At 36.3% G+C, this 25,533-nt stretch overlaps 2 protein-coding genes across 3 annotated transcripts; one reads left to right on the top strand and one right to left on the bottom strand.

Moving 5' to 3' along the window:
- The first annotated feature begins 449 nt into the window (after positions 1–449).
- LOC100779193 (tRNA modification GTPase MnmE) lies at positions 450–4,301 on the top strand. 2 transcript variants are annotated; one of them, XM_003522764.5, is made up of 8 exons: positions 450–1,152; positions 1,233–1,354; positions 1,604–1,807; positions 1,989–2,048; positions 2,274–2,412; positions 2,877–2,995; positions 3,568–3,795; positions 3,932–4,301. In XM_003522764.5, the coding sequence occupies exons 1-8, from the start codon at positions 576–578 to the stop codon at positions 4,124–4,126; spliced, it is 1,644 nt and encodes a 547-aa protein (XP_003522812.2). In that variant the 5' UTR covers positions 450–575; the 3' UTR covers positions 4,127–4,301. The 2 variants fall into 2 exon arrangements, with proteins under 2 accessions (XP_003522812.2, XP_006578331.1); XM_006578268.4 differs by lacking the exon at positions 3,932–4,301 and adding an exon at positions 3,314–3,366 and having other exon boundaries at positions 3,568–3,758.
- A 651-nt stretch (positions 4,302–4,952) lies between these two features.
- On the bottom strand, positions 4,953–20,342 carry LOC100778658 (acetyl-CoA carboxylase 1). The gene is made up of 32 exons (XM_003522763.5): positions 19,742–20,342; positions 18,549–18,920; positions 17,959–18,165; positions 17,719–17,880; positions 17,408–17,500; positions 17,224–17,319; positions 16,969–17,142; positions 16,475–16,568; positions 15,929–16,116; positions 15,798–15,848; positions 15,683–15,722; positions 14,206–14,330; positions 14,006–14,122; positions 13,836–13,910; positions 13,684–13,740; positions 13,453–13,557; positions 12,671–12,757; positions 12,402–12,593; positions 12,134–12,322; positions 11,867–11,977; positions 11,694–11,780; positions 11,432–11,608; positions 10,954–11,031; positions 10,731–10,853; positions 10,248–10,517; positions 9,789–10,129; positions 9,274–9,511; positions 8,820–9,175; positions 8,517–8,730; positions 7,707–7,883; positions 5,416–7,569; positions 4,953–5,307 (listed from the first exon to the last, which is right to left on the bottom strand). The coding sequence occupies exons 2-32, from the start codon at positions 18,894–18,896 to the stop codon at positions 5,251–5,253; spliced, it is 6,783 nt and encodes a 2,260-aa protein (XP_003522811.1). The 5' UTR covers positions 18,897–18,920; positions 19,742–20,342; the 3' UTR covers positions 4,953–5,250.
- Positions 20,343–25,533: the final 5,191 nt, after the last annotated feature.

Below are 25,533 nucleotides of genomic sequence, written 5' to 3'. Positions count from 1 at the left end.
AATAAATCAGTAACGTGAATAATTTTCATGACTAATTGATAGAAATATTTAGAGTGACACATATGAAAAGATTAAGTAATCCAAATGATTAACATAATAGTGTAAGGTTCACGAAATTTACAAGATTCAAAATAATTTATTTAACGAGAGAATTTATGTTCGAATTTTAACCTTGTGTAAATAAAAATTGGGTCAGCAACAGTGAAATTAATCTCTCACCTAATGAGTTTAAAGAACCTCATAATCTTTTACCTAAAAAAATAATTTTCCGTGGCACTATTCTTTTGACCCGTAAATAATACATTTTTTTTACTTCCGGATTAATCAATCTAGAATGAAAAATTACATTCCGTATTGGTTACACCATTCGGCTTTCGGAATGATGATGAATCGGGAAGCTAAAGAAAGGCATTCTAAAAAGGAGCAGGAAACAAACAGCCTGTTGGGTTTGAAGGGTGTGTGGGCTTTGAGACGGATAAGAATGGGCCTGAGGTCCAGTGGAAAAATAAGATTGATGATAGATAGACATACATAGAGTAGCATCAACCAGACAGAAACCGAAACTAGAACGGAAAATGGCTGCTTTCCGCGGCGTGCTTCGTCACATACACATAAGCACGTTCAGCTGCTTCACTCCACCGCCGCGCATACCTACTATGGCGTTGTTTTCAAGTCAGGGTGCCATGTGGCACTGTCTTATTCCCTCCAAAGCCTCCAGAACAGTAAAATCCCGCGCCGGTTCAGAGAACTACAATAACTTAGTGTTGAAGAAAGACGAGCGCTTAGGTGCTGGAGAGTGTGTCGGCGAGGTTGGAAGTGGGACCACGATTGCGGCCATCGTAACTTCCGTGGGGGGCCCACCTGCTGCCGTTGGAATCGTTCGACTTTCTGGCCCGGGCGCGGTGTCCATTGCGGGCCGAGTGTTTCGGCCCGCCCGGAAGACGTGGCGGCCCACTAGCCACGTTGTCGAATACGGCGTCGTCTTGGACTCCGACGGCAACGTCATCGATGAGGTTTTGGCGGTTCCGATGCTGGCACCGAGGTCCTACACGCGCGAAGACGTGGTCGAGCTTCAGTGCCACGGGAGCGAAGTGTGTCTGCGCCGCGTGCTTAGGACTTGTTTGGAAGCCGGAGCAACACTCGCTCAACCAGGTGCTTGTCTCTGTTACTCTAAAATCTAAATAAACCTAATGCCCTAATTAGTGGTGATTATTGCTAATTGGTTCTTTCAGGCGAGTTTACTCTTCGCGCTTTTCTTAACGGTCGTTTGGATCTCTCCCAAGCCGAAAACGTTGCAAGATTAATTGCCGCGAAATCCGTGGCTGCTGCAGATGCTGCACTGGAAGGAATCCAGGTATGTGTAATTCAGCTTTGTTTCCATGGTGTACTGCATCATCATCATTAGTACTTGTAGTAAAAGAAAATAAGAATGTAAAATGAATTGAGCTTCTCTCATAATTTAACATCAACTTATGAATCTCTGGTTTTGGAGAAGTTAGATGAGAGAGCTTCTATAAAAGCTTCTCGCGTCATCCTATAAGACTTGGCTCAATCGTTGCATGATAGGGTGTTTATGACAGAAGAGGATTATATTCTTGGACAGGGTGGTTTCTCTTCTCTTGTCAGATCATTGAGGAGTCAGTGCATTGAGTTGCTCACTGAGATTGAAGCTCGTTTGGATTTTGATGATGAGATGCCGCCCCTGGATTTGAATCTGATTATGGATAAAATCCATAACATGTCACGAGAGGTGGAGAATGCGTTGGAAACGGCAAATTATGACAAGCTTCTGCAATCTGGATTGCAGGTAAGGTTTGGAACACTGTGTTTGTTTATAGATGAAGTTCCTTTAGTGCATAGTATACTGTAATGGTTACAAAACTTTGCTCTTTTCACTGGATCATTAATGTGTGGGTCTGTTTTCATTTGAATTCATGATGACTGATGTTGTGCTTCCTATTTTTGATCTTGATATGAAATTCTTTCAGATAGCAATTGTTGGGCGCCCAAATGTTGGCAAGTCAAGCCTTCTTAATGCATGGAGCAAAGTATGTCACAGTCATTTTACTTATTTATTGAATCTTTTCTGTAGATCTTAGCCTTGGTGTTGGTCAAATGAATTAAACCATGCACATAATTATTTTTATACTTAATCAGCTTCTCAAGTCCATAATTTCAATTTAAAGGGCAGAACTACACACTCGTAAATGGCTAAATGCATAAAACATTGTGATTGTTTAACTTATTGAGCATGATCTTCTTGTAGCATGCAGAGTGAGAGGGCAATAGTTACTGAAATTGCTGGAACCACTCGTGATGTGATTGAAGCAAGTATCAGTGTTAGTGGCATTCCTATAACACTTCTTGATACCGCCGGCATCAGGGACACTGATGACATTGTGGAAAAGATTGGTGAGGCTTTCTTTTCTCTCATTTAAGTTCAGGAGATGTATTACTTTGTTCTTTTTATTGTTGTGCCATCTTTCGCTTCTCTGCACTATATAGACTGTAGGATATAGATCAATCAGTGTCACGTCAAATGTGATGCTATAGTGTTTGCAACTTGTTTTAAATGCAGTTTTTTTTTCAACTTCACACCCTGATTCAGTCTTTAATAATGATGTATTATACTTGATTGAATGCATTTTATTATTTTCCAAATTAAAATTAAGAAATATCATTAGCAACAGAATAATTTTATATAGGCTTGCAAAAATTATCTATTGAAAATCAGTTAGATACAGGGCTATAGACTTTGCCTGATAGACTTTACCAATAGTTAGATTATCTTGTTGCATGCATCTTGGTGCTTTGCTACTTATTTTAACCTCATTGCTTCACATGTACTGAGATTTTTATTTATATTCTCCTACTAGGCGTAGAGCGATCTGAAGCAGTTGCTAGGGGTGCTGATTTAATTATCATGACTATGAGTGCTGTTGAAGGGTGGACATCTGAAGACACCAAACTTCTTGAAAGGATTCAATCTACTAAGGTTTGAACACATACTGCTCTTTCTTCCTTTTCTCCTTATCATATTCATGATATTTAATACAATTTTGATGTAGATAGAAATATAACCCTTTTATTTGATGGAGAAATATTTGTGTCATTTGACATCTGAGACTGAGAGAAATGTTAATATAAAGATATCTATGCTGACGGAGCAGTGCCAAACTAGATAGGTTACCTAAAACATATCTTTAATATATCACATTATCACATGATAAATTGGCACACAAACACCTAGCTGCCTTAAATTTTTCCATCTTATAGTTACCACAACAATAATAAAAACCTTTTTTTCTGCTAGGTGGACAGAGGTGGTACCAATTACACGGATTTTAAAACCAAGTCTCCAGAAAGGTCATTCAGATCTTGTAGTTACCGCCCAAAAAAACATCTTATAGGATTAGGCTCTTAAAATATTTTAAATATTACATCACACCTGCTATCTTTCTTTTGATATTAAGCTTGGTACTTGTTATTAATTTCTACCACACTGTCAGAAAAGAAAAGATGCATATTAATTTGCAATCTTTATTTAATCTTTCTGTTGTAAATCAGGGATCAACTGGATCATCCACCCCAGTCATCCTTGTGGTAAACAAGATAGACTGTAAACCTTGTGCTGAGACTGAATGGGACAAAGGATGTCAGAATCATATTTTCAGTAAACATGTGTTTACATGTGCTGTTACTGGTCAAGGATTGCATGACTTAGAGGGGGCAGTATTACAGATTGTGGGTCTTGAAGGCATTCCTGCTGGGGGTCGCAGGTGGACTGTCAATCAGGTAAGCTATCATTTTAGCTTTCCATCTCTCACAAAGTCTTAGCTTAAAAAAATTTTAACTTTTAAATGGCAATGTGAACAACTTGTTCGGACCAAGGATTGATTGTGTTTGCTGATATAATATAACTATGATTCAGAGACAATGTGAACAACTTGTTCGGACCAAGGAAGCACTTGTAAGGTTACAATCATCCATAAAGGACGAACTGCCTCTGGATTTTTGGACAATTGATTTGAGGGATGCTGCATTGTCCCTTGGACAGATAAGTGGAGAAGATATATCGGAGGAGGTTTTATCAAATATATTTGGCAAGTTCTGTATTGGTAAATAGAAGGGGTCCAAATATGTGCTTGGTGATTTTTAGCTAGTTTTCTTTACACCATTTCATCAATCATGTATAGGACGCCAAATTCAATGAGTCAGTATATCTCCCTTGGATTTAAAAGCCATTGTGATCAGTTGTTGTATATTTCTCATACTTATTATCACATGAATTGTTAAATTAATTTTGAGAGTACAACTGCAAATAAAGTGATATTCAGTAGGCTAATCCACCGAAGCAAGTTTTTAATTCGTCTAATAGAATTTGGGACATCATTGCTTCATGGAATCCGTAAATCATTTCGTTGATTCATTTGATTGCAAGTTAATTTTAATAGTTTTTTATATTAGTTTTAATAGAATTTTAAACATTTTGAAGTCAATATTTATTTAATTTTTAACAATTCTTTTTTGGTATCATGCTCATTAGGCTACCGTGAAAATTAACGTTGGACTTATCATTTTGAAGTCAATATTTATATACAAAAACTTATTTAATAATTTTTTCTTCATTTTTATTTTATCGATTATTGAAGATTATTTAAAAATAATTAATAAATGTTTCTTAACATACATTTTAATTAATTTTATTTTCAAATTCTAGATCTTACTTCCACATAATTGCTAAAATCCTACTTAAAATTATAATTCTTTGCACGACTTAAACAAAATAAAAATTTAAATCAATTTCAATTTTGTAAAATTAAAATGTTAAATTCTAATTCTAATTTTATGAGTCAATCAGATGTATTAAAACTTGTTGAAAAATTAATAGATAGCTTGATTAATATTTGCCTAAAATCAATGCCAATGGTGATTTGAAACTTTGTGACATCGACCACCCAAAATTGTTATGCATTAAAAACAATGTTACACATTATTACAATTTTATTCAAATATACCAAAAGAATCAATCAACCAGCAAATAAATAGATGGAACATGGTGATGCCGGTTGTGATCCTCTAACTGCATAAATTAATTACCATCCAAACTCATGTCATTTACACTTTGAAGCAACGGATCCCTTCGGCAATGAGGGATGCTACAGCCTCCTTTCACTTGGGTATAACAACTTAACCAAGGGAATCAACACAAATAAATGTGGTACAATAATAAGACACGAAAAAGGTCCTCTAACCAAGTACCTTGCGAAGTTCATCGGTCAACTTCACGCGACCCGATGGCTCCAACTGCACCAAAATTTGCAAGATACGATGAAGCAAGTATAAATATTAAACAGTTAATGTAACCAAATCATGACAACATAGTTGATGAAATGAAAAGTTCAAGAGCTTTACCTTGCTTAAAAGGGCAGCAAGACCTTGAGGTAGAGCTTGCAAATCTAGAGCTGAGTCACCAATATTTGTCAATTGAAGCAACACTTTCTGCGCACGCAATTCCTTTAGTTTATTCTCGTAATTTGCAGGATTATCCTTCCATCTGAAGAAGGCTTTGTCATCCAACCAAGCATCTGCTCTACCTTTGGCAATATCAGAATGTAAATACCATTCTTTGAGCAAGTTCAGTGCAGATGCATGTGACAATTGGTCACCAGCAGCATCTCTCACACTGTTGATCAGTGACTGCTCACCAATTCTCCTGTGCAGTCTCTGATAGAAGACAGCACGGGAGTTACACCAGTCCAGAACTTCTCTAACGACACCCTTGGCAGCCATTCTTAAGGAAGTATCGTGCAGTTCAGCAAACTTGGTAGCTATCTGGGTATACACAGGCAAAAGCTGTCTCTCGCGTGATTTAATCTGCTGCTGTAGGGATTCAAAGGCCGCGATGTCCCTGTTACTCTTGGCTTCCTGAAGTTTTACCTTCAAAGTTATCAATTGCTGATCAAGTCTACCCATAGACTCCAACAATTCTCTTGTTCTAAATTTGATCTCGATCATTCCTTCTGGCTCAAGGACATTACCTTTAGCTGTTCTATCCGCGTACATTTCGATGTGGTCTGAATTGATTCGACTGTCAACAACAACCCATGCCCCGCCACGGAGTTCGCCCATCATTGGGATGTATACAAATATGGGCTGCTTGTATGTTCTAAGGTTCTCCACAATAGTGGAACCAGCCTGAAGAATTCCTTCAAAAAGGTCCCTTTGCCCTCCTGAAAAGCCTCTCCAGTTTGCAAGAATGAAAAGCGGGAGCTCTTCTCTGTTGAAATCCAATATTGCTTGGGCTGTCTTGGTTGCGGAATCAGGGAACCACACTTGCCCGGCTTGAGGAACAACCCTCTCGTGAGAATCAAGCTGACCAGGATCAGCAGGTATTATTTGCATTACTGTCTGTGTTTCTACAGCAACTATTCCCACAGGGATTCCTCCAAGCTTTGCCCTTCCTGTAACAACTGTTCTTGCCCATCCCTCTAGTGTCTCCACAAAGCTGTCTTTGTCAAAAATTCCTCCCAGCCATCTTCCATTACCATCCAAGGTTCCAGAAATGGCAGCACGAGGATCACACGAGTTTTCTGGGAAATACTCCACTGGTCTTTCTGGAGGATCAAGCGGCTTTACAATGGGAAGTGCACCACCTACATGAGAAGGAATGTAGCTAAGCCACTTCAAAATAGAAGAAATACCTTCAAGATCATCGGAAACTGTAAGATGAACGACTCCGTTAGTTGCCATGATTTTAGGTCCACCAAGTTGCATGTGAGAGCTGTATACCTCCCGACCAAGAAGTTTGTTTAATGCTGAAAAACCAGTAAGAATTATGGGCTGATCAAGCCTTTGTATGCATCTCATCCCAAGCCTAGCAAGATAAGCACCAATTCCAACAGTTCTGCCAGTTACATATGTCAGTGTAAAGGTTTCCTTGTATGCCCTTGAATAAGCACCAGCAATAGCCCCACTTCCACTCAAGTTTTCAACCCCAAGGCCATCCTCCTTGCCAACAATGGTATCAATAACCCATCTGGTTTCTCCACTCTCCAGCTTTAACTCATGTGCTATCACTGAAGATCCAATCCGAGCATAATCCTCAGGTGTTAAATATACATACTGAAAGCCATGCTCAGGATTGGATTCCTCAGACCAACCAACTCTGAAACAGGATTTGACTTCTTCAGCTACACCTAAACGGGCACCAGAATTTGCAGCTAAATAAATTAAAGGTAGTTTTTTTGTACATGCAAGATCAGTTACTGCACGGAAGAATGCATCCTCTCTTGGACCAAAAGAACCAGCCTTGAAGGTCACATCATTTGCAACAACCAATATTGTCCTTCCAGATGGGAACTCAGGGGTACACATTTCCATAAACCAGGCTACCATGCCAACATCGTTGAGTCCAGGGTAACGCTCCACAGGAACAAGAGGAGCACCCCAGCTACCTTCTTTATCCGCAAATTTGAGCTCTGTTACCTTTAAAAGATTTTTATCTTTGGCCCTTTGAAATCCTGGCTGTTGGATTGCCCATGACTGTTCCAAGGCCGTTTCAAATGCCTGCAAGAATTATTTCTCTTCAGGAAATATGTTTTGACTTGTCTTGTCATCCCATGATTACAAAAAGTGGTACACACACACAAACAGACACAGAAAAGAAATCTATAGTTAAACTAAATTCACTAAATAGCACTTACAAGAGGAAAATCGTAGCAGTATGTGGTACTGTTCTTTCTTGCAGAAAGACGCTTTCGGTCAATAACTCCCAAAGGTTGATAATTCTCATTCACTGGCACACCATGCAGTGGACCCTTAATCGAGACTGATCTGTATACCACTTTATGAGTGACAGTATCCTCCTTTTCTCGGTATATCTGAAATTATACAAATTAAGAATTAAATCAATATTTACAAATAGTCTCCATTAATCCTTTCAGTACAGAAGGGGAGATATAGCTATCAATGAGAATATAGTGTTCACTGGTACAAACTGAAGTTCACCATTGTCCTTATTTATATTTTTTAACTTATTAAAGGTCACTTTGTGAATACTGAACAATTTTTAAGATTCAAGAAAAGAGAATAACATTCCACTTGATCAAAAAGAAATCACTCTTTTGACTATTTTTCCCTGCCCAAAGAGCCTTATCAATCAAAAAGGTTTCATCACAGGTCTTCTGAAGAAACTCAAATAAATGAATTGCTGACACACGAGCTGTATTTATGAAATGCTTCATGATTGTAAATACTTTACAGGTATGTAGTATGGTATTTGCGCTTGATGCTAATTAGCATTTCTCTATCCAATATATAGAAAAATGCTCCTTTTTAATTATTAGCATAACCAATCATCTGTTTCACAGTTTTCCCCAGAAGTGTTAATTGCTGATGCTTACAAGAGTGTCACCTACTTTGCTTGTCAAAAACAACATTTTAGACAGATGAATAGAAAATTTGTGGCATGCAGAAAAGATTTCCTTGAAATTTTGAAGTAAATAAAGACTTACATGTACGGTGCATGTATGACCAGTCACATTGTTTACAATGACCCTCCAAGCACCATTTGCCTGTCCACAAGCTGCCATCCAGAGCTTGACTTCCCACACAACAACCCCTAATCTATGCATTCTAACACCAACAGATGAATGGATTTCCCGTGCCAGTTCTTCCAAGATTGCCTCAACTGTTGTTTCTTCTTTCCCAGCATCTATGTTAATTCTCCTGACATAACATCCAAAATGTAAGACAGAGACAAATGCTTCTTGGTCATGCTAAAAGAATATATATGGACAAGTTTTAGCCATAATTACTTGGGATAGGGCACAAGATCATCTATTTGTTGCTCGCGTATGATATAGAGGTACATATGAGCATGTTCAGATTTGATATTGGCATTGTGTGCATTAAGTTCCAACTCCTCCATTGCAGCCATCAAGGACCTAAAAATGCTCCTTGTAGTAAAGGACATGGCCAATTGGGTGCGAGATGTTTCTGCATCCAGCCTTTGATATGAAGAGAATCCTTCATTTGTTGTCGGCTGTCTTAGAAGTGTTCGAAGAAACATTCTTTGAATTGGTTGTGGCTTGTGATCCACAACCGTATATAGATGCCATTGCCGATCTCGAGATGGAGTATACCGTATATTCTCATAGGCTTTAAGTTTGTCCTATAATCAGACAAATGTTTGAGTTTAAGATCAAGCATATAAATGAAATTTTCTTTTTCCCACCTGCTAAAGTAAAGGGACTTGAAAAAATAACTAACCAATTCAAGATAAATGGATAGCGGAGGTTCCAGATGACGCAACAGAGGTTCCTCTGCATAGTAAAGCTTTTCTTCTGACCAGTGAAAGGAGTGCCTCATTGGGGCACGTCCTTCATCCCTTTGAATAATACAGCTGATTACTCTGACACCTGCAGCTCGTATGGTGGAGCCTACTTCATGCTCTTTGAGTATTTTAGCTAACTTATTGATTCTTTCTTGAGCCTGATCCTCATCACCACTGTAAAACACCAAAAGTTGCTTGTCAAGAAGAGAAAGGAGGTTCAGATCAGTAGCTCAACAAAAAGCATATTAGTCCATCTGACACTTAGTTTTCTATAAGAAAACTAAAACTTTAATTTTAGTTGGTGGTCCCATATTGATCCTAATCATCAAACCAATAGCTAAAAGACTGGAACTACTCTATAAATCTCAAATAAAATGTAAGCTATTAAACCATCGATGCTTCAACAATTTGAAAGAAAAAGGTTCAAATTAATGAGTTACTGAAACAGTACCTATCTTGCAGTAAACTCATCTGGTTGTTGATGCCCACTAATCCAATATGCATCATATTGCCATAGTTAACTGGTTCCACAGAACCACTTGTAAGTGCTTCGTGAAGGTTGTTGGTTGCCTCCCTCAATGCAGCACTGATAATTGCAGGCAAAAATTGAAGAGATTTGATTATAACCATCACTCCCCACTTTTTCTCACCATGTTTCTCCTCCACCATTTTATTCAAAGTTTGGTCTTCAACCCCATTCTTCCGTTCAATGTACTCATCATAGAACTCCCAAGTAGCAATAAGACCAGATCTGTGCCATTGCATCCTGACACTCCCTTTGACAAGATATGGCTGATAGAGAATATTTGAAGTTAAAAAAGAATGTGATAATCCCCTTCCATCACCACCCCCAAGGAAAAATAAAAAACAGAAAAATTAAAGTATGAAACTAGCAGTAAAACTGATATACCTGGTAGAGCCTGCGTATATAAGTTTCCACAACCCTCCTCTGAAGGGTGTGATCACTGTGATCAAATAAACCCACGAGGGCATCTTCAACCGCCAAAGGAGCACTCACAAGGTCCTCCATTCGGTCATTAATGGCACTCTTCCTCTTGGGAGTATCAATATTTTCACCATCCTCTGTAAACATCTCTAACTCAGAAAGACTTCTAGCAATGTTGGATCGAAGTTCACTTAATTTAGTTTGTTCCAGCAGTTGACTTGCCTTTAGAGCCAACTGCATCAACAAAATTACAAACCAGGATTTCACTCAAAATGTTCCAAAGATGTAAAAGTATCATCCACAAGATGAAACAAAAGTAGATAATCGAAGGATATATTCACAATGCTCTCCCTGTAGAAGATATGGTATGACCAAAAAATATAACACGATGAATAACATGGAACTCTATTTTCAGCTTGAACAGAACTTCTCAGAGTAATGTCCTACCTCAGAATAATTTGTATGGTTGAGTAAAGAGAAACGGATTAACTGATCCCTATAGGCAGCAGGGTTAGGGTAAACCAATTTATCCATTAGTAGCAATATCAGCTTATTTTTACTCTTGATTCCCTGAAAATCACAAAATGCAGTTAATATAATTGCAATATACTGTCAACAAGATATCCAGTAAGCAAAACACCCAAGCAGAACATGTTATAAAATTTCATACCTGATGAGAAAGCACTATATCAACAATCTTCAATAGATCTTTCTGGTATTGTAGACGCAGACGTTCAATCACATCAGCCTAAACATCAAGGGAAAGGGATATGAATATTCTAGAAAACTAAAAGATAAAGAAAACATTTTTTATAATAGAAGAGCTACTTAGTTCCTGATTTAGATTTTGCTACATGATAAACCAATCATTTGTACATTGGAATGAACAGGCAAAAGAAGAAAACTAGAATGTGTTAATCAGTTTTTATATACAGAACCCCAAGACAATAAATAAACAATTTGATTTAGACAAATATATAATGATCAATTGGAATCTTGCAAAAACAATGCAGCAAAACAATGTATCAAAGATTCTTTTAAGTTTTAACATCACCCAGAAAAAACTACTTTTGAGGGTAGAAATCATAAAGAGTCATAACAGATTACCCACATAATATTAGTACAAGCAGTTGAATAATCATAATAACCTGAATATTATCACTAAATAATTCTTCAACAGAAAGATATTCTTCAAAAAGGGATTGAACAATTATATGGGCATGGCTCTCTCTTCCACCCTCATAAGACTTAACAAGACTCAATAGAGGTTCAACTAGTCTTTCTTGAGCTCCTTTTTCTTTGTCGGGACACGAGGAAAGATGAGCCTGCAGTATAAAACATGCCCCATAAATTATTCACATTAGCAGGGAAAACACCAGAATGAGCAATTCAGGAAAAGCTACTACTCACTTCAAGAATTCCCTTCAATAATTTGGCAGGGAAATCAACAATTTGGGAGCTGGAAATCCCCTCAAACTCCTTATATTTTGATTCTAACTGAAAAACCACATAGTTCAACACCAGCTCAGATTACTTTTAAAGTATTAAACCAGAGAAAAAAAGGTGGCAGGGTATTCCTTTACCTCATTTTTTAGATCTTTGGGAAGACGGGTTGCCAGAACTGCCAAGCACTCTTGCCATTGAAGGAAAGGTAATTCAGGACTATCAAGGCAATTAAGCAAACTTTGCACAACCTGAGATAGTTGTATAGCTTGTTAATAAGACAAGCATATATAAGTTTCATAATAATAATAGAATCCAAAAATCTCCTATCTGTAATGGATGACTCAACCACTTATGAATGCTGTAAAATTACAGTGTTAATGAATCAAGGCGAGGAATTTACTCACTTCATCAATATTGTGCTCATACCCAGCAAGAATCATCCGTGCAGCATTTAAGCTTGCAGCGCATTTCTGATGAACTTTACCAGAAATTGCGGTAGGAGGTCCCAGGACTGGGAAGCTCCCAGTGAAGGGTTCTGCCTTTCTTACAGCTGAAGGATCATCCAGATCAAGCCTTGCTATAAGTTCACCAGCCTGCAAAAGGTGATACAATTTTATTATCTTTTTCAATTTCAACAATTGTACTTCCTATGTGGAATAGAATGCTATATACCTGCATTGCTTGACCTTCAGACATTTTGAAATGAATAATCCCAGAAGCAGGCGAAAGAAGAGGCATGCACATTTTCATGACCTCAACTTCAGCATACGGTGTGTCAGCATCAACATGACTGTCATCTGCAACCAAATATCTCAGAAGCTTGCATGGTGTCTCGGCAACCAACTTCGACGGATCATGATCATTCTGCATAGAAAAAAGAGGTTTAGAAACTTACCTCAGCCACAAAAGAAATAGTTAAGGTAAAAATGAACTCATTTCACCTGAAGCAAGCAAGTCCTTCCATCTATTAGAAGGCGAGTTCCAGCTGCTTCTTCCTCTGCATATATTACATGACTGTTTCCATCCAACTGTAACAAGTGGAAACTGCTAGTTAATAACTCAAGTACCAGATATAGAACAAAAGACCAGTTATAAAATAGTGATGTTATCGATAAAATACCACTGTGTTAGCTAAATTGGAGATAAATTTATAGATGCAGCACAATAATATTGTAGTTTATGACTAGCATGAATTAAAAAGATGCACTTTAGGCACACATGTCATTTCTAGCTAGACTGACCAATCGTAGACTATCCATACTAAAGAATTATCTGATGCTTTAATAAATATCTTTCCAGATATAGTTTGATCAGAGTCTGAACTGTGATAAAATGATGGAATCATTAAATAATGCATAAATCATCTGTACTAAATTACCCACATTCCTTTTCAAGATTTGGCAGAAAAAAGTTTGAACATCTCCAGAAACAGGAAGTACTTTTTCACAAATAACATTTTCTGTAACCTACTGATAGAGAAGCATAATACATCCTAAAAGAGTTTATGCTAAATGATTTAATCATGATAGTAAAATTTTAGAAGCCAGAGCAGCAATAGTTTATGTCTATATCAAAGAAGTTATAACAAAGAATCTAATTATGAATGAAATAGTAATGCAAAATGTTCACAAACCATGGAATGCCATAATGTTGACTATGATGAATAGTACTGTTATGGGCAAAACTACAAAATCAAAAACACACATAGAGAACAAATACTTGCCTGCATTAGCAAACCTCCATCACGTAAAGTATGTATTTCTGCTTCTATCTCTGATTGATTCATTCTCAATCTATAACTTCCAGACCCACCTCGTATCATGTCAATCTAGAAATAGTTTTACAAGACATGAATTACACATTGGTTATTGCCAATGATGGCAGCATAAGTCTCCACAAAGGTAAGGAGACAACAAAAAGTGCCCATCAAATTAAAATTGATAAGAATAAATACCGTATATTTGCTTCCTTCAATGTTCAAGGACACTTGAGAATGGACAAGAGATATGTGCTGTCATAGTTATAAACTAAATTAGAATCACTAGATAATAAGGGTTTAAGTGGACAGTGAGAACTATATGGTCTTCCCATTTAGACACAATATACCTTGGGAGGGATTTGTCCCTTTTCAAGATAGCCAACATAATCTGAAACCAAAGCTGCACTGCTAGTGGAAGCTTTCTGCATTAATAGGAAGAAGCACAGGTCATGAATTCCACCATATGAAACTAAAAAAAAGTCAAAGAGAAAAGGATATAAAAAACAAGTTTGCTTACATAGAGTGCCCCTCCAACGACAGAAAGATACCAGGGAGGCCTCTCTGCTCTAACCCGCATTGCAATTCTACTGTCCAGCCAACCTGTGTGAATTTTGTTTTCTCTGTAGTCTGAAGCCTGAGATCAAATATTTTACTAATGTCAATTCAGCATTTTAAACAGCTTCTATAAAATAATTTCTCGTCATGTGAGTAATTTACATTCAGAAGATCAATGGTGTAATCAACATTGGTACGGATTTCTCCCCGAATCTGAATCTCCTTCAGCCCCAGAACCATATTTGCAATTGCTAAGGCCCTAGATTCTCCAAAAGCAAAAACATGCCCTGAGGTAAAAAGATACAATATTAGAAGCTAATATAAGGTGAGTTTTAGTATGGGAATTGTGTAAATACATGATTGTAAGAACAAGAAAGAATGTTATGGAGAATTGATACCCTACAGTTAAAAATTCACCAATAGTGAAGTTTGTTATATAAATTACTTAACACAAGAATCAATATCTGTTAATCATTATCAGAAGCTCTCACTAACTCTGGGAAATCCTTGAGTGGACATGATATTTTGCTTCTTTTCTCACAAGTCACAATAATAATCATCCCTATTCCCTAGCTCCCATAATCTAAAAGACCCCTCTCCATTTCCAGAACCTTATTTCCCTCTCCACCCCCACAATTTATGCAACGCCACTGTTTCTTTTTGTTTTATTCAGGAAAGTTGCACAATTATGAGTAAATACATCAAATGCTGTTACACCATATGTACCTACTGGAGGTACATAGTCCATTTAATACCACTAATACAATTATAAGTATGACAACCAACATAAAAATGCAATGAATATGAATTGTCAATTACATAGCCATTGCTTGTTAAGAAATCATTACGTCACAAGAGGAAAAATTATTCATCACTATTATCAACAATGCAGCTGCTTTAAATGTGTGGAAACCTATGAAGAACAATTTTACATACACAAGCAAATGCGCTCATATCCATGAAAATCAGCTAGTACCTATATTTACTATATCTCATATTCATTAAATTTTTTTTCCTATTGACTAATGCATTTAAATTTCTGTTTCTGCAACCTCCCACCAAACCCAACTGTACATCCTAGCTCTTGCTCTACTACTTAGATCATGAATTCAAACATTAATCATATTTCCCATAACAAGGCAATATGTATTGCTCATTATGCACTAAAAGAATATGCATTAGGTAAAAATGAACAAAAAAGACCTATACATTAATATATCTGTTAGATTCCATCTTAAAACCAATAGGCATTAAGTGAAGTTGTTCAACTACTATATAAGTTGCAGCCCAAGAATTGAGACAGGCAATGTGGGACTTTCTAACATCCCCCTCCACAAATGCCTGTCAAAACAAGTGATGCCTACCGGAATAGGTTATTCACGATGATGAGTTATAGGCTCTAATACTATGTTAAATTCCACATTAAAATCAATTGGCGTTAAGTGAACTTCCAACAAATATATAAGTTACACCCAGGAATTGAGGCAGGCATTGTGGGAATTCCAACAATATCAACATGATATTATGGAATCTGCAATTTCCCAATTGAAGATCACAATGATAAATAGAGTATTTGAAAATCAATAATAGTTAATTTGTCTACTATTATTTTTTTAATTAATTAATAGTTACTACTTACCAAACTGTGAATCTGAGAATTCATGAATTCCTCCTCCAGACTGCAAATAGTTCAAAAAACTTTAGCACCCCAACATTTTTAAGTTATGCCTGCATTGAAGAAACAGAAGACTTACCTTGACAGAGAAGTATGCCCACACATTTGGCTTGCTTTTAAAGCTAAGCTCCTGCACAAATACTTGAACTCAGTACAAGTTACTGGATGAATGAAGTAAAAGATGAGATTGCTGTTGGACTTGTAATTAACCTGCACTTTGCCACTTGTAGGCTTAAAACCATCATCAGGGTCCTCACTAGTTACTCGCACTGCCACACAATGACCTTTTGGCCTCGTAGATTGTGCTTTGTCAAAATCGAAAGGGGTAGCTAAAACAGATGTTTTTCTCCAGGCATCATACCCTCCACCATGTTCCACCCCATAGAAACGCCTTATCTCTATTAAATGAGACACATGTAAGAAATCAAATCAATTAGCAAACAAGAATAAAGTAAAGAATAGTAAAGAATAGGTTTCACTATTCATTTGGTCCCTACTGTTGCCCACATTTAATTTTAGTCTCTATATGAGAAAATTGTAAGTTTTAGTCCCTAATAATTTTTTTGTGGTGATTTATCACTGTAAGGAAGTTTTCATAGCAGTTTCACGCTGCCAAAAAAATTTCTCCGGTGTTAGCAATAAGGGCCAAAACTTAACTTTTATGCATGTGCATGTGTAGGGACTAAAACTTAAAATGGGGACTACTATAAGGATCAAGTGAATAATTTAGCCTAAAGAATATATCTGAAGTTGTACCAGGAATTTGCCAGAGAGGGATACCCATCCCAATGGCAACTTGTGCTGCTGGCAGATTTATCTCTGCTATCCACTCAGTAACAGGATGTTCAACCTATATAACAATCAATATAGCAAAACAATCACTGATGGTGAAAAATAAAGGAAAAATGAAATAACATTAAAAAACAAAATAGGGTCTATAAAACAGGAAGAGCTGATTTCAAGCACCACCACCATCCATACAAAATCTCCAAAAATATACAGAAGCATTTCCCAAACATAATCACTAGGCTAAAATGCCTATGTTACCAAAAAAAAGTGTTATCATAAAAACACAATAGTCACTTCCATGTCCATTTTAGAATAAAATACTGGCATATTAATCATAATCAAATGGAGAACAAAAGTCAAAAGGAGAATAAGTTACAAGAGATAACAAAATAATTATGATGCAAGTCAGAACCAAGGTTATAACATACAATAAAGATAGAACCGATCTAGTCAACAGTTACCTGTAGCCGAGGGTTCAACTCTAAAAAGTAGTACTCGCCAGTTTCCATACTAAAAAGATACTCAACAGTAGCCGCCCCAACATAATTTACAGATTTAGCCAACCTTCTAGCTGCCTGTTCCAATTGTTTCACTGTTTCTATGGGTGCTACAGTAATGGGACCCTCCTCAATAATCTGTTACAAACAATTGATTAGGCCATTTATGAGACTCATTTCACCATGGCAATTTGGAGTGGCAACAAAATGTTTTTGTACCTTTTGGTGCCTCCTTTGAATACTGCAATCACGGCTATGCAAAGCTGCGACATTACCGTACTGATCACAAAGTAACTGGACTTCTAGATGTCGGCTCTACTTAGAAACAAAAGAGATAATCAGAATACGACCATGACTCCAAGAATCAAGTTCATTCAGATCAAAGATCAGTGGATTATCTAACCTGGGATGCAACCTTCATTATAAATATGGGAGAACCTGGAACTTCACCTTGAACTTGCTTGAACAATGCCCTTACCTCATCATCATTATGAACCTAAAAGATCCATATGCCTGTTAGTTTCTAAACTTTGCCAAACAAATCATACCAAAATAAGATTGGCACAAAGTTTCTTGTTCTTATAGGTATTTATGCAGTTTTCAATTTGAAAACAATTAACATACTCATGGAAGACAAAATTACTTACAAGATTTACAGCATGAATGCTATAGAATTTTCTAAATGCTACAGTATTGATTATGCAAGAAGCAAACCTTTCTTATTCCTTTACCACCACCACCCCAAGATGCCTTGATCATTGCAGGGTATCCTACAACTTGACAACTTGCCACCGCTTCCTCTGTGGTATAAACACAGGCTTCCCGATAAATTTCGTCAGGAATAGTAATCAAGGAACTTTCAGGCGGAATTTTCACCTGTAAGAAGAAATTTCACGTCATGAGCTGGGCATCCCTTAAAAAAGAAAGGCACTATAATGGGAGATAGAAATTTACATGAGAACCACTCCATGGAAGGGTTGGCACTTCTGCTGCTTGAGCAATCAATGATGAACCAATTTTATCTCCCAATGCAGCCATAGATATAGCAGGAGGTCCAAGAAATACAATTCCTTTTGCTTTTAATGCATCTGGGAGCTCAGGATTTTCTGATGCATGACCCCAACCAGGCCACACCGCATCAACATGAGTTATCTCAGCCATCTGGGAAGTACATTGCATGCCAGTAAGCAGAATATATAAGTTATATAGGTAAAAAGAATCATTATTACATAAGCACTAAAATCTATAATGACAAGAATAACCTGAATTTAACTATAGGAAACAAGAAAGACATTTAGCAACAGTAACCGATTATGCAATACGTATTTTTATCTAATGACTATTTCATGTCATGGGAGGTGGATAGCGTTATGTTTCTTCTAGATGGCATTCAAATCAATAACTTTTATAACAAGCAGAAAAATATAAATGAACATTTTCAAGTATAATTGCCATCCATACTTTGTCGCTTTCAACTTTCCTGACCAAAAACTGCTATGACAATTACTTGAAGTACAAAATCTCATGAAGTCAACAGAACACACCTCAAGAATAAGCTGCACGTTGGCATAGTTATTGTTATTGGTCCCACCAGGTACTTCCACAAATTGATCAGCTATTCTGATATGTTCTGCATTGATTCTCATGTCCTCTGGAGTAGCCATGGCAACCAACAAGATGGCTTTCTCTGAGCCAAATGTCTCATAGGCCCAGCTCCTAACACTACGTATAAACTTGACTGCTGCCATTCCATTATTTGCAATTAATATACTGTGAATTGGCCTGTTTCCGCAAAGGGCATTGCAGAAATCATCTACTTCAGATATTGCAGCAGGGGGCCTATTTGGCAGTACACTGTTTACATATCCATTCCTATGCCCAATGTCAGCCATTACTGTGCTCCTTCGATAAGTCTCCTATGAACAGCACAATAAAAAATAGATTACCAGCAGCTCAAGACATATGAGAATCAATTAGGAATTAGGATTCTTTTATTTCAATTTATATTGCTTGTTCAGTAATGAAATTCTGGAAACTTTCTGAAGAATCTTTGTTCAACTTATTAATTATTATATAGATGAAACTCGAGATAAAGCATATATTTAAGCAGTACAAAATCCATCTCAACTTTCACTGGCAAGATTGACATGAAGTAAGAGAAAATGGACTGATAAAAAAAAAGGCTGCTAAGTTCTGTTTGGTGAACAACATATGGACTTGATAAGAAACTCCAGATTTAGAAACACTCAGGACTGTGGCTGATATGGTTAACTCATTTGGCAAATCAATATTCCAGCCGTAAAATTCTGTTACAAACTCATTCCTCCCAAACCTGCAGCTTTCACTGTAAGATGCAAACAGCCAAACACGGCCTAGTAGCTCACTCTCTCTCTCAGATGCGGTAAGGCGAAAACATCAATTACAAAAACAAAAACAAAAAAGGTCAGCATCTCATGATAACTCACTACCTTTTCAATCAATTAGCCCCTCTAACTTCCGATTTAGCAAAAAATGACAATTTTTTTATTGGAGCCTCCAAACCAAAACCAATTCTAAACAAAAGGGCATCAAAGACTCTTCCTTAAATTCACCAACAACATAGAATTCAGCTACCTTTATAACATCTCAATAAAAGGGGTTGTAAAAAATAAAAATAAAAATGAAGTCAAGAGAATCAATCAAGCACATGGAACACGGATAGAATAAGGAGGAGAAACAGTCACAAGCAAACACAGACCTTGGGGAGAAAGCGGTGGTGACGAAATCAAGAGTTTCTTTTTAATTTTATTCTACCAAATTGGTGGGAGTTTGGGAAGCACTGGGAGCATAAGAAGGTGAATTATAAGTGAGAGGAGAGGTGTTGGGTTAGTTCATGTAAATGGTGATGCTGAGGATCAATCAGTGATAAAAATCCAAACCAAACCAAAAGGTTGGATGGGGTTGAGTGAGGTAGGTTTGGTTTTGGTGTTGGTATTGGGTTGGGGCCTGTTGGAGTGTTGGGTCTCTCTCTTTCTTCAATGAAAGCTGCACGTGGTACCTGCCAATGCCACACCTCTCTTAGTAGTAGTAGTAGTTCCCAGCTACCCCTTTCACTCTCTCTCTCTATGTGGCTGGTGAGAATGAATAAATTAGTTGTTGTTTGTAGTAGTGAAAATGGTTCAAAGAATTTGGGGGGTTTGCATAGGGAAGAGGAGGAGAAGCATGTCACGTCATCAATGAATGAATCACATAGTAATAACATACATATAATCACGTAGAATAAGGTGCCTCTATTGACTATGCGTTGTTTTTGTTTTGTTGGCTGGTGTTGTTTGTCCACCAACCCTTCTTCCTTATAATCAGTAGTAGATGAGTCAAATATGGAAGCGATGCTTCCTCCTATTTTCATCAACAAACAAACACGCCAGCCACCATCTCCACTTGTATCCCTTTTTTCTATTATTTTATCTAAAACTACATGTTTCCACCTCCAGTATCATCATGTTAATTCGAGTTATAATTGATATCAAATTTTTAAGGCTACAAAATTTCTTTTCAATTTTGCGGTTGATGCATAATTTATTTTTTCCTTTTGAATATTTATATCAAATATCAGCAAAGTTTCCGGAGTGAAACTCTGATTTTAATTAAGAATAATAGCATAAAAAAAATATGATGAGAAATTGCATCCAAGTTTTATCTTAATAAATATGAAATGATTACATATACTAAATAAGAAAAAATCAATTAAAATGTATTGTATATTATGATCTATTTGTAAATTTTTATTTATACAGTTATAATTTTAATTAGATTTGAAACGATTATTTTACACAATATATCAAAACTAAACTCGGATTAAAAAATAACATTTAGTACGTTTATTGCACGTGTTTGTTTGTGCCTTTAAATGAGACATATTTGCTTTTGTCTATTTTTTTTTTCCTGCCAAACTATAAAATTAATATTTTCAATGGTCATTATTAGTGTATAAACAACGAAAGATGGTGATGGAAAAAGATTAGCATTGTTTAATACAGTAACAAACGAATACGATAATATAAGAAATGATTTCTTGCCTACTTAACAGGTTGTCATTGTCATTTTTGTGTGGATAAAATTGTAACTATGGTTATTCGGTTAGGAATTTTTTTATTTGTTTATATTTACACGTGTAAGGAGAGATTTTTTTTTTCTTGAAAAGAAGGTATTCTCATAACTGAATAACTGAAAATCATGAGATTAACTCTCAAGACCTAAAGATTATAGGTGAATTTTGTCTTTCCCAACAAAATCTTGTTTAGAGGTATGATTAAGGGATCAATCTCTGTCATCATACTCGGTTAAATCTTATTGGGTACGCAGAGATAGCATTTCAATAAATTATGGCTTCGGTTATGGTTGGAGGTTAGGTTTATTCATGACATCCTGGCCTGTGGTCCACGATTTTGGCTTTAAGTTAATGGGAGAAGTGGGACGATGAATGATACACAAAAAGTCAATCTAATCAATTTTTTCACATATATTTCACAAGTTAAAAGAAAAGAATTAACTCAAACAAGATGAATTGACTCAACCGCAGAACTTTGTAAACTAATGATGGTTTTGAACCAAAGGGGTTTGAAGTACAATAAGAATTGTTCTGTTTACTTTGTTGAAGATTTAACCTTTTTTTATGTTTTAGAGTGGGTAGGTGATGACCAGTTTGATTTTGGTAATCTACGTCTGTGGCTGTTCTTAGGTCTCACGTTGAATGGATTTTTTTTTTTGGAGCATATAATCCAAAGCTCGATTAAGTTCTATTGGACAAAAAAAAAATTACAAAATTGCAATATGATGACGAGAAAGGGTCCATGTAGGCTGGCAAACATCCATCCAAACAAAAAAATAATATTTCTTATATATCCTACATATGATTTATCGAATTCGTATTAACATGTTTAAAATATAATTTTTTTTCAATTAGGTCATTTTGTTAGTTCAAAATACCTGTATAAGATATATGATGCACCAAAAGTTTTTTCAAGTTGCAACATCAACGACGATTTTATGAAAACTGTTAAGAAAAATTTGCGGTAACATTTTTGTAATTAAAAGGACGCATTAACAACAATTTATGGAAAAATCGTCGTTATGTATTATGAGTTAATGACACTTTTTAGAACAATCGTCGTGGTTGTTTTCTCTAGAACCTATTGCTGCTTAAATTTCATTCTCAATCACATTACTATAACTCGATCTCACACTCGCGCCCAAGCCCTAAAACCCCTAAGTCACCAGTGCTCTTGTTTCGTCATCAATGATGAAGTTGTGAACCCTCACTGTCGCTTTCACCTCTGTCACGCCAAATCGGAGGGGTCCAAAACAATGCGCACTACTAAAAAATAGGGTTTCAACATCGATTATTAAGGACTTTCAACATCGGTTATTAACCAATGTTGAAAGTACCAACGTTGAAAGTATTATCGTTAACATCGGTATTCCAAAACCAATGTTAATATAAAATTACAACATCGGTTATTTAAATAACCGATGTTATATAATAAGAATTATAAAAAAAAGTTATATATCTTCGTATCAACATTGGTTTTTACCCAAACCGATGTTAATATATGTAGACAACATTTGTTTTTAGTAAAAACCGATGTTGTATATTTACATCAATTTTGGTTAAAAACCAATGTTGCCTGTGATAAAACAACATTAGTTTTTAATAAAAATTGATGTTGTTTTCTGATAACAGACATCGATTTTTGGTAAGAATCAATGTTGTTATATTACCAACAACATCGATTTTTGGAAAAAATCATGTTATTGATGAAGCTTAACATCGGTTTTTTAAAAAATTGATGTTAAAATAACATAAAACATCACTTTTTACAACAAAAAAAAAAAACCAATGTTGTTTTTAGGATTTTTTTAATATGTTGTCTTTTTTTAATAACCCCAAAATTAACATGCAAATTTTAAAAGTAGAACCATGACATATAATTTTCATTCTGTTTTGAAACAGTTTTTACTAGAAATTCCATCAAAAATTTATTAATTACTATGAATTAAAAGAATATTTAATGTTAAGGAGACACGAATTGTAAAAAATGTAAAGTAACTAAACTACAATTCCAAAATTGCCTAAACACTAATTGTTTCATTCTTAACTTTCAAATAATATGTTGCCCACTGGATGCGAAGCGCCTTCAATCTCTCTGGTTCCAATGGTCTAGCATCAATGAAATATTGCATGATATAATAAAACATAAGTGAATAATATATAATACCAATGGTAACAAAACAAAATATGTTTGAATTAAACAATTGTCGTTTCCCAATTATTCTTGAAAATTCCAAAGATTATAGTTGACATCCAGTGCATGACGTAATACCCACACTCAATGCTTCCTTTTTGTCTATTACACTAAATACATTATGAAATTTAGATATTCAATGTTAAGTATAAATTAGTCTACACAATATTAAAATATAACTAGAAGCATTATTTAAATAACTTACTTTAACAACAATCTACCTAGCAACAACCTTGGATTTACTTTGTGGAGTATCGTCAAGTCCTTTCAAAGCACTATTGAATACAAACATGGTTGCGTATTGTACAATTAAAATATTGATGTTCCCGACTAATGCTAATGCAAATGTATTGAAAAATAGGACTAACCTGTTATGCATCAAACAAAACCAAATGACAACATTTTCCTTAGACAAAATGACGACCATTTGACAATGTGCACTACAGTGGAGAACAATATAAGTTATTATACTATTATACATTAATTAAATTCATTTGTTCAGTTTAGCTTACCCATTCAAGTAAGCTCCTTGGTATACATCCCTCCTTGAATTCTGCATCCAGTTCAAATTGCGATTACCCAGATCTTTGTATGGACTGTGGCTCAAGGAATCCATACACATTGGCATTCCCTACTCGCATGCTTCTCTCTCGGTCATATGCCTATTGTTGTTAAAATAGAGTAAATTATGTATGAATTTAAAACAATAAGTTAGGTAGTAAACAATAATGTAAACTGATTTACAGAATCCACAACTGTATAACAGAGATGCTGAGACATTGACCATCATGTGCTATTTCAGATAGATCTTCATGCTTTATGTACAAGGGAAAGTTGTCATTAAATACCCCAAACACGATAGCATCCCACATAACCTGCAACGACTTCAGAAAAAGTTGTGGGATAGTCAATGTTATCAGATATAGGTGATCATCGACATCATGATCCGCCCTATCTGCAAGTTTCACCGATCCCACAGCTCCCTGTTTATCCAACACAGTTAATTAACATAATTTAATTACAGTGAACACTTTAATTGAAAAAAAAAGCATTTAATGACACTGAAATAAATGTTCTGATAAATACTTGATAAGATGTGTCGGCCAAGCAAGGAAGGTGTTAAGTGTCTGTCCCACTAACTTAACCTCTTCAGTGGGTATAAGAATGGGAGCATTTGCATCTCTAACCTCCTCAACACCAACCTTGACTTGATCATGGAGTAAATGAATGTTGTGAACGGTTGTGGACCCCTCATAAAGTCTTCCTAGGGCAACCAGGTGAGGAGGATTTTCTTTGACGTGTAACCCGCATTTGTCTGAGTCACCTGGGTCTGGATCGTTCCCTGAGGGATCAACACAACTCTCCTTTATGCTGACACGAGCAGCTGAAGGACCAACCTTAGGCTCAGGAGGCAGCGCGAGTCCTTGTGATTGCATCAGCAATTGAAACTAGGACTGCATCTGGCTGAAGGATAACATTAGTTGTCGAGTCACTTTTTCTATGATCGACTCCTCCAGTTGGTCCCTGATTTTTTGCGTCAGCTGCTCCAGGTCTTCGGGAGCCATGGACGAAGACGTGCAGGAGGTCCTTGAAGTCGGTCCAAAGTATTGCTTGATCATGACATCGGCTCCAGCAACACGCACACGACTAGGGTGTTCTAGTTGCCTAATGGCAGCAGTCGGTACATCCTGACGTCCATGGGCGACAAAGGAACCTTGTGAGGCCTGCTCCTCCAATGAATTCTGTAAGGAACACATTTATTGGTTTACTCAATCACACAATAAACATAAATAATTGCAATTAACAATTGAAAGTGATTTACAATTTTGTCAGCGATTTCCTTTGAGCCTCAAACGTCATTTGCCCAATTTTCTTGGTGTGAGCCATATTCCACTTCACATGTCGTCTGATGGGAGATGGAGGATCAATCACGGTGTCAATGCTTCCGAATTGAGCAGCTTCCTCCAATTGTTTCTTTTTCTTCTCCTCCATCAACTTTTGTTCTAGATATTCATAACCCCCACGAGACAACACGTGAAGGGTAGTGTTTTGTTTTTGGATGACCTGTGTCTTTTTTCGCACATCCAGTAAAAATTAAACATTATAAAAAGTTATCATTATAATGTAAAATAATAAGTGAATTTAAAGTTTAAAACAATGAAAATCACAAAGTTATCTCCCACGAAGGGTCTCTGCGGCTTTGACAAAATTGGGTCCACTTCTCCTTGCTAATGCCATACTTTTC

Source organism: Glycine max, chromosome 4 (genome assembly GCF_000004515.6).
Source record: "Glycine max cultivar Williams 82 chromosome 4, Glycine_max_v4.0, whole genome shotgun sequence".
Classification (NCBI taxonomy): Eukaryota; Viridiplantae; Streptophyta; class Magnoliopsida; order Fabales; family Fabaceae; genus Glycine; species Glycine max.
This window is presented reverse-complemented; position numbering and strand designations above follow the sequence as displayed.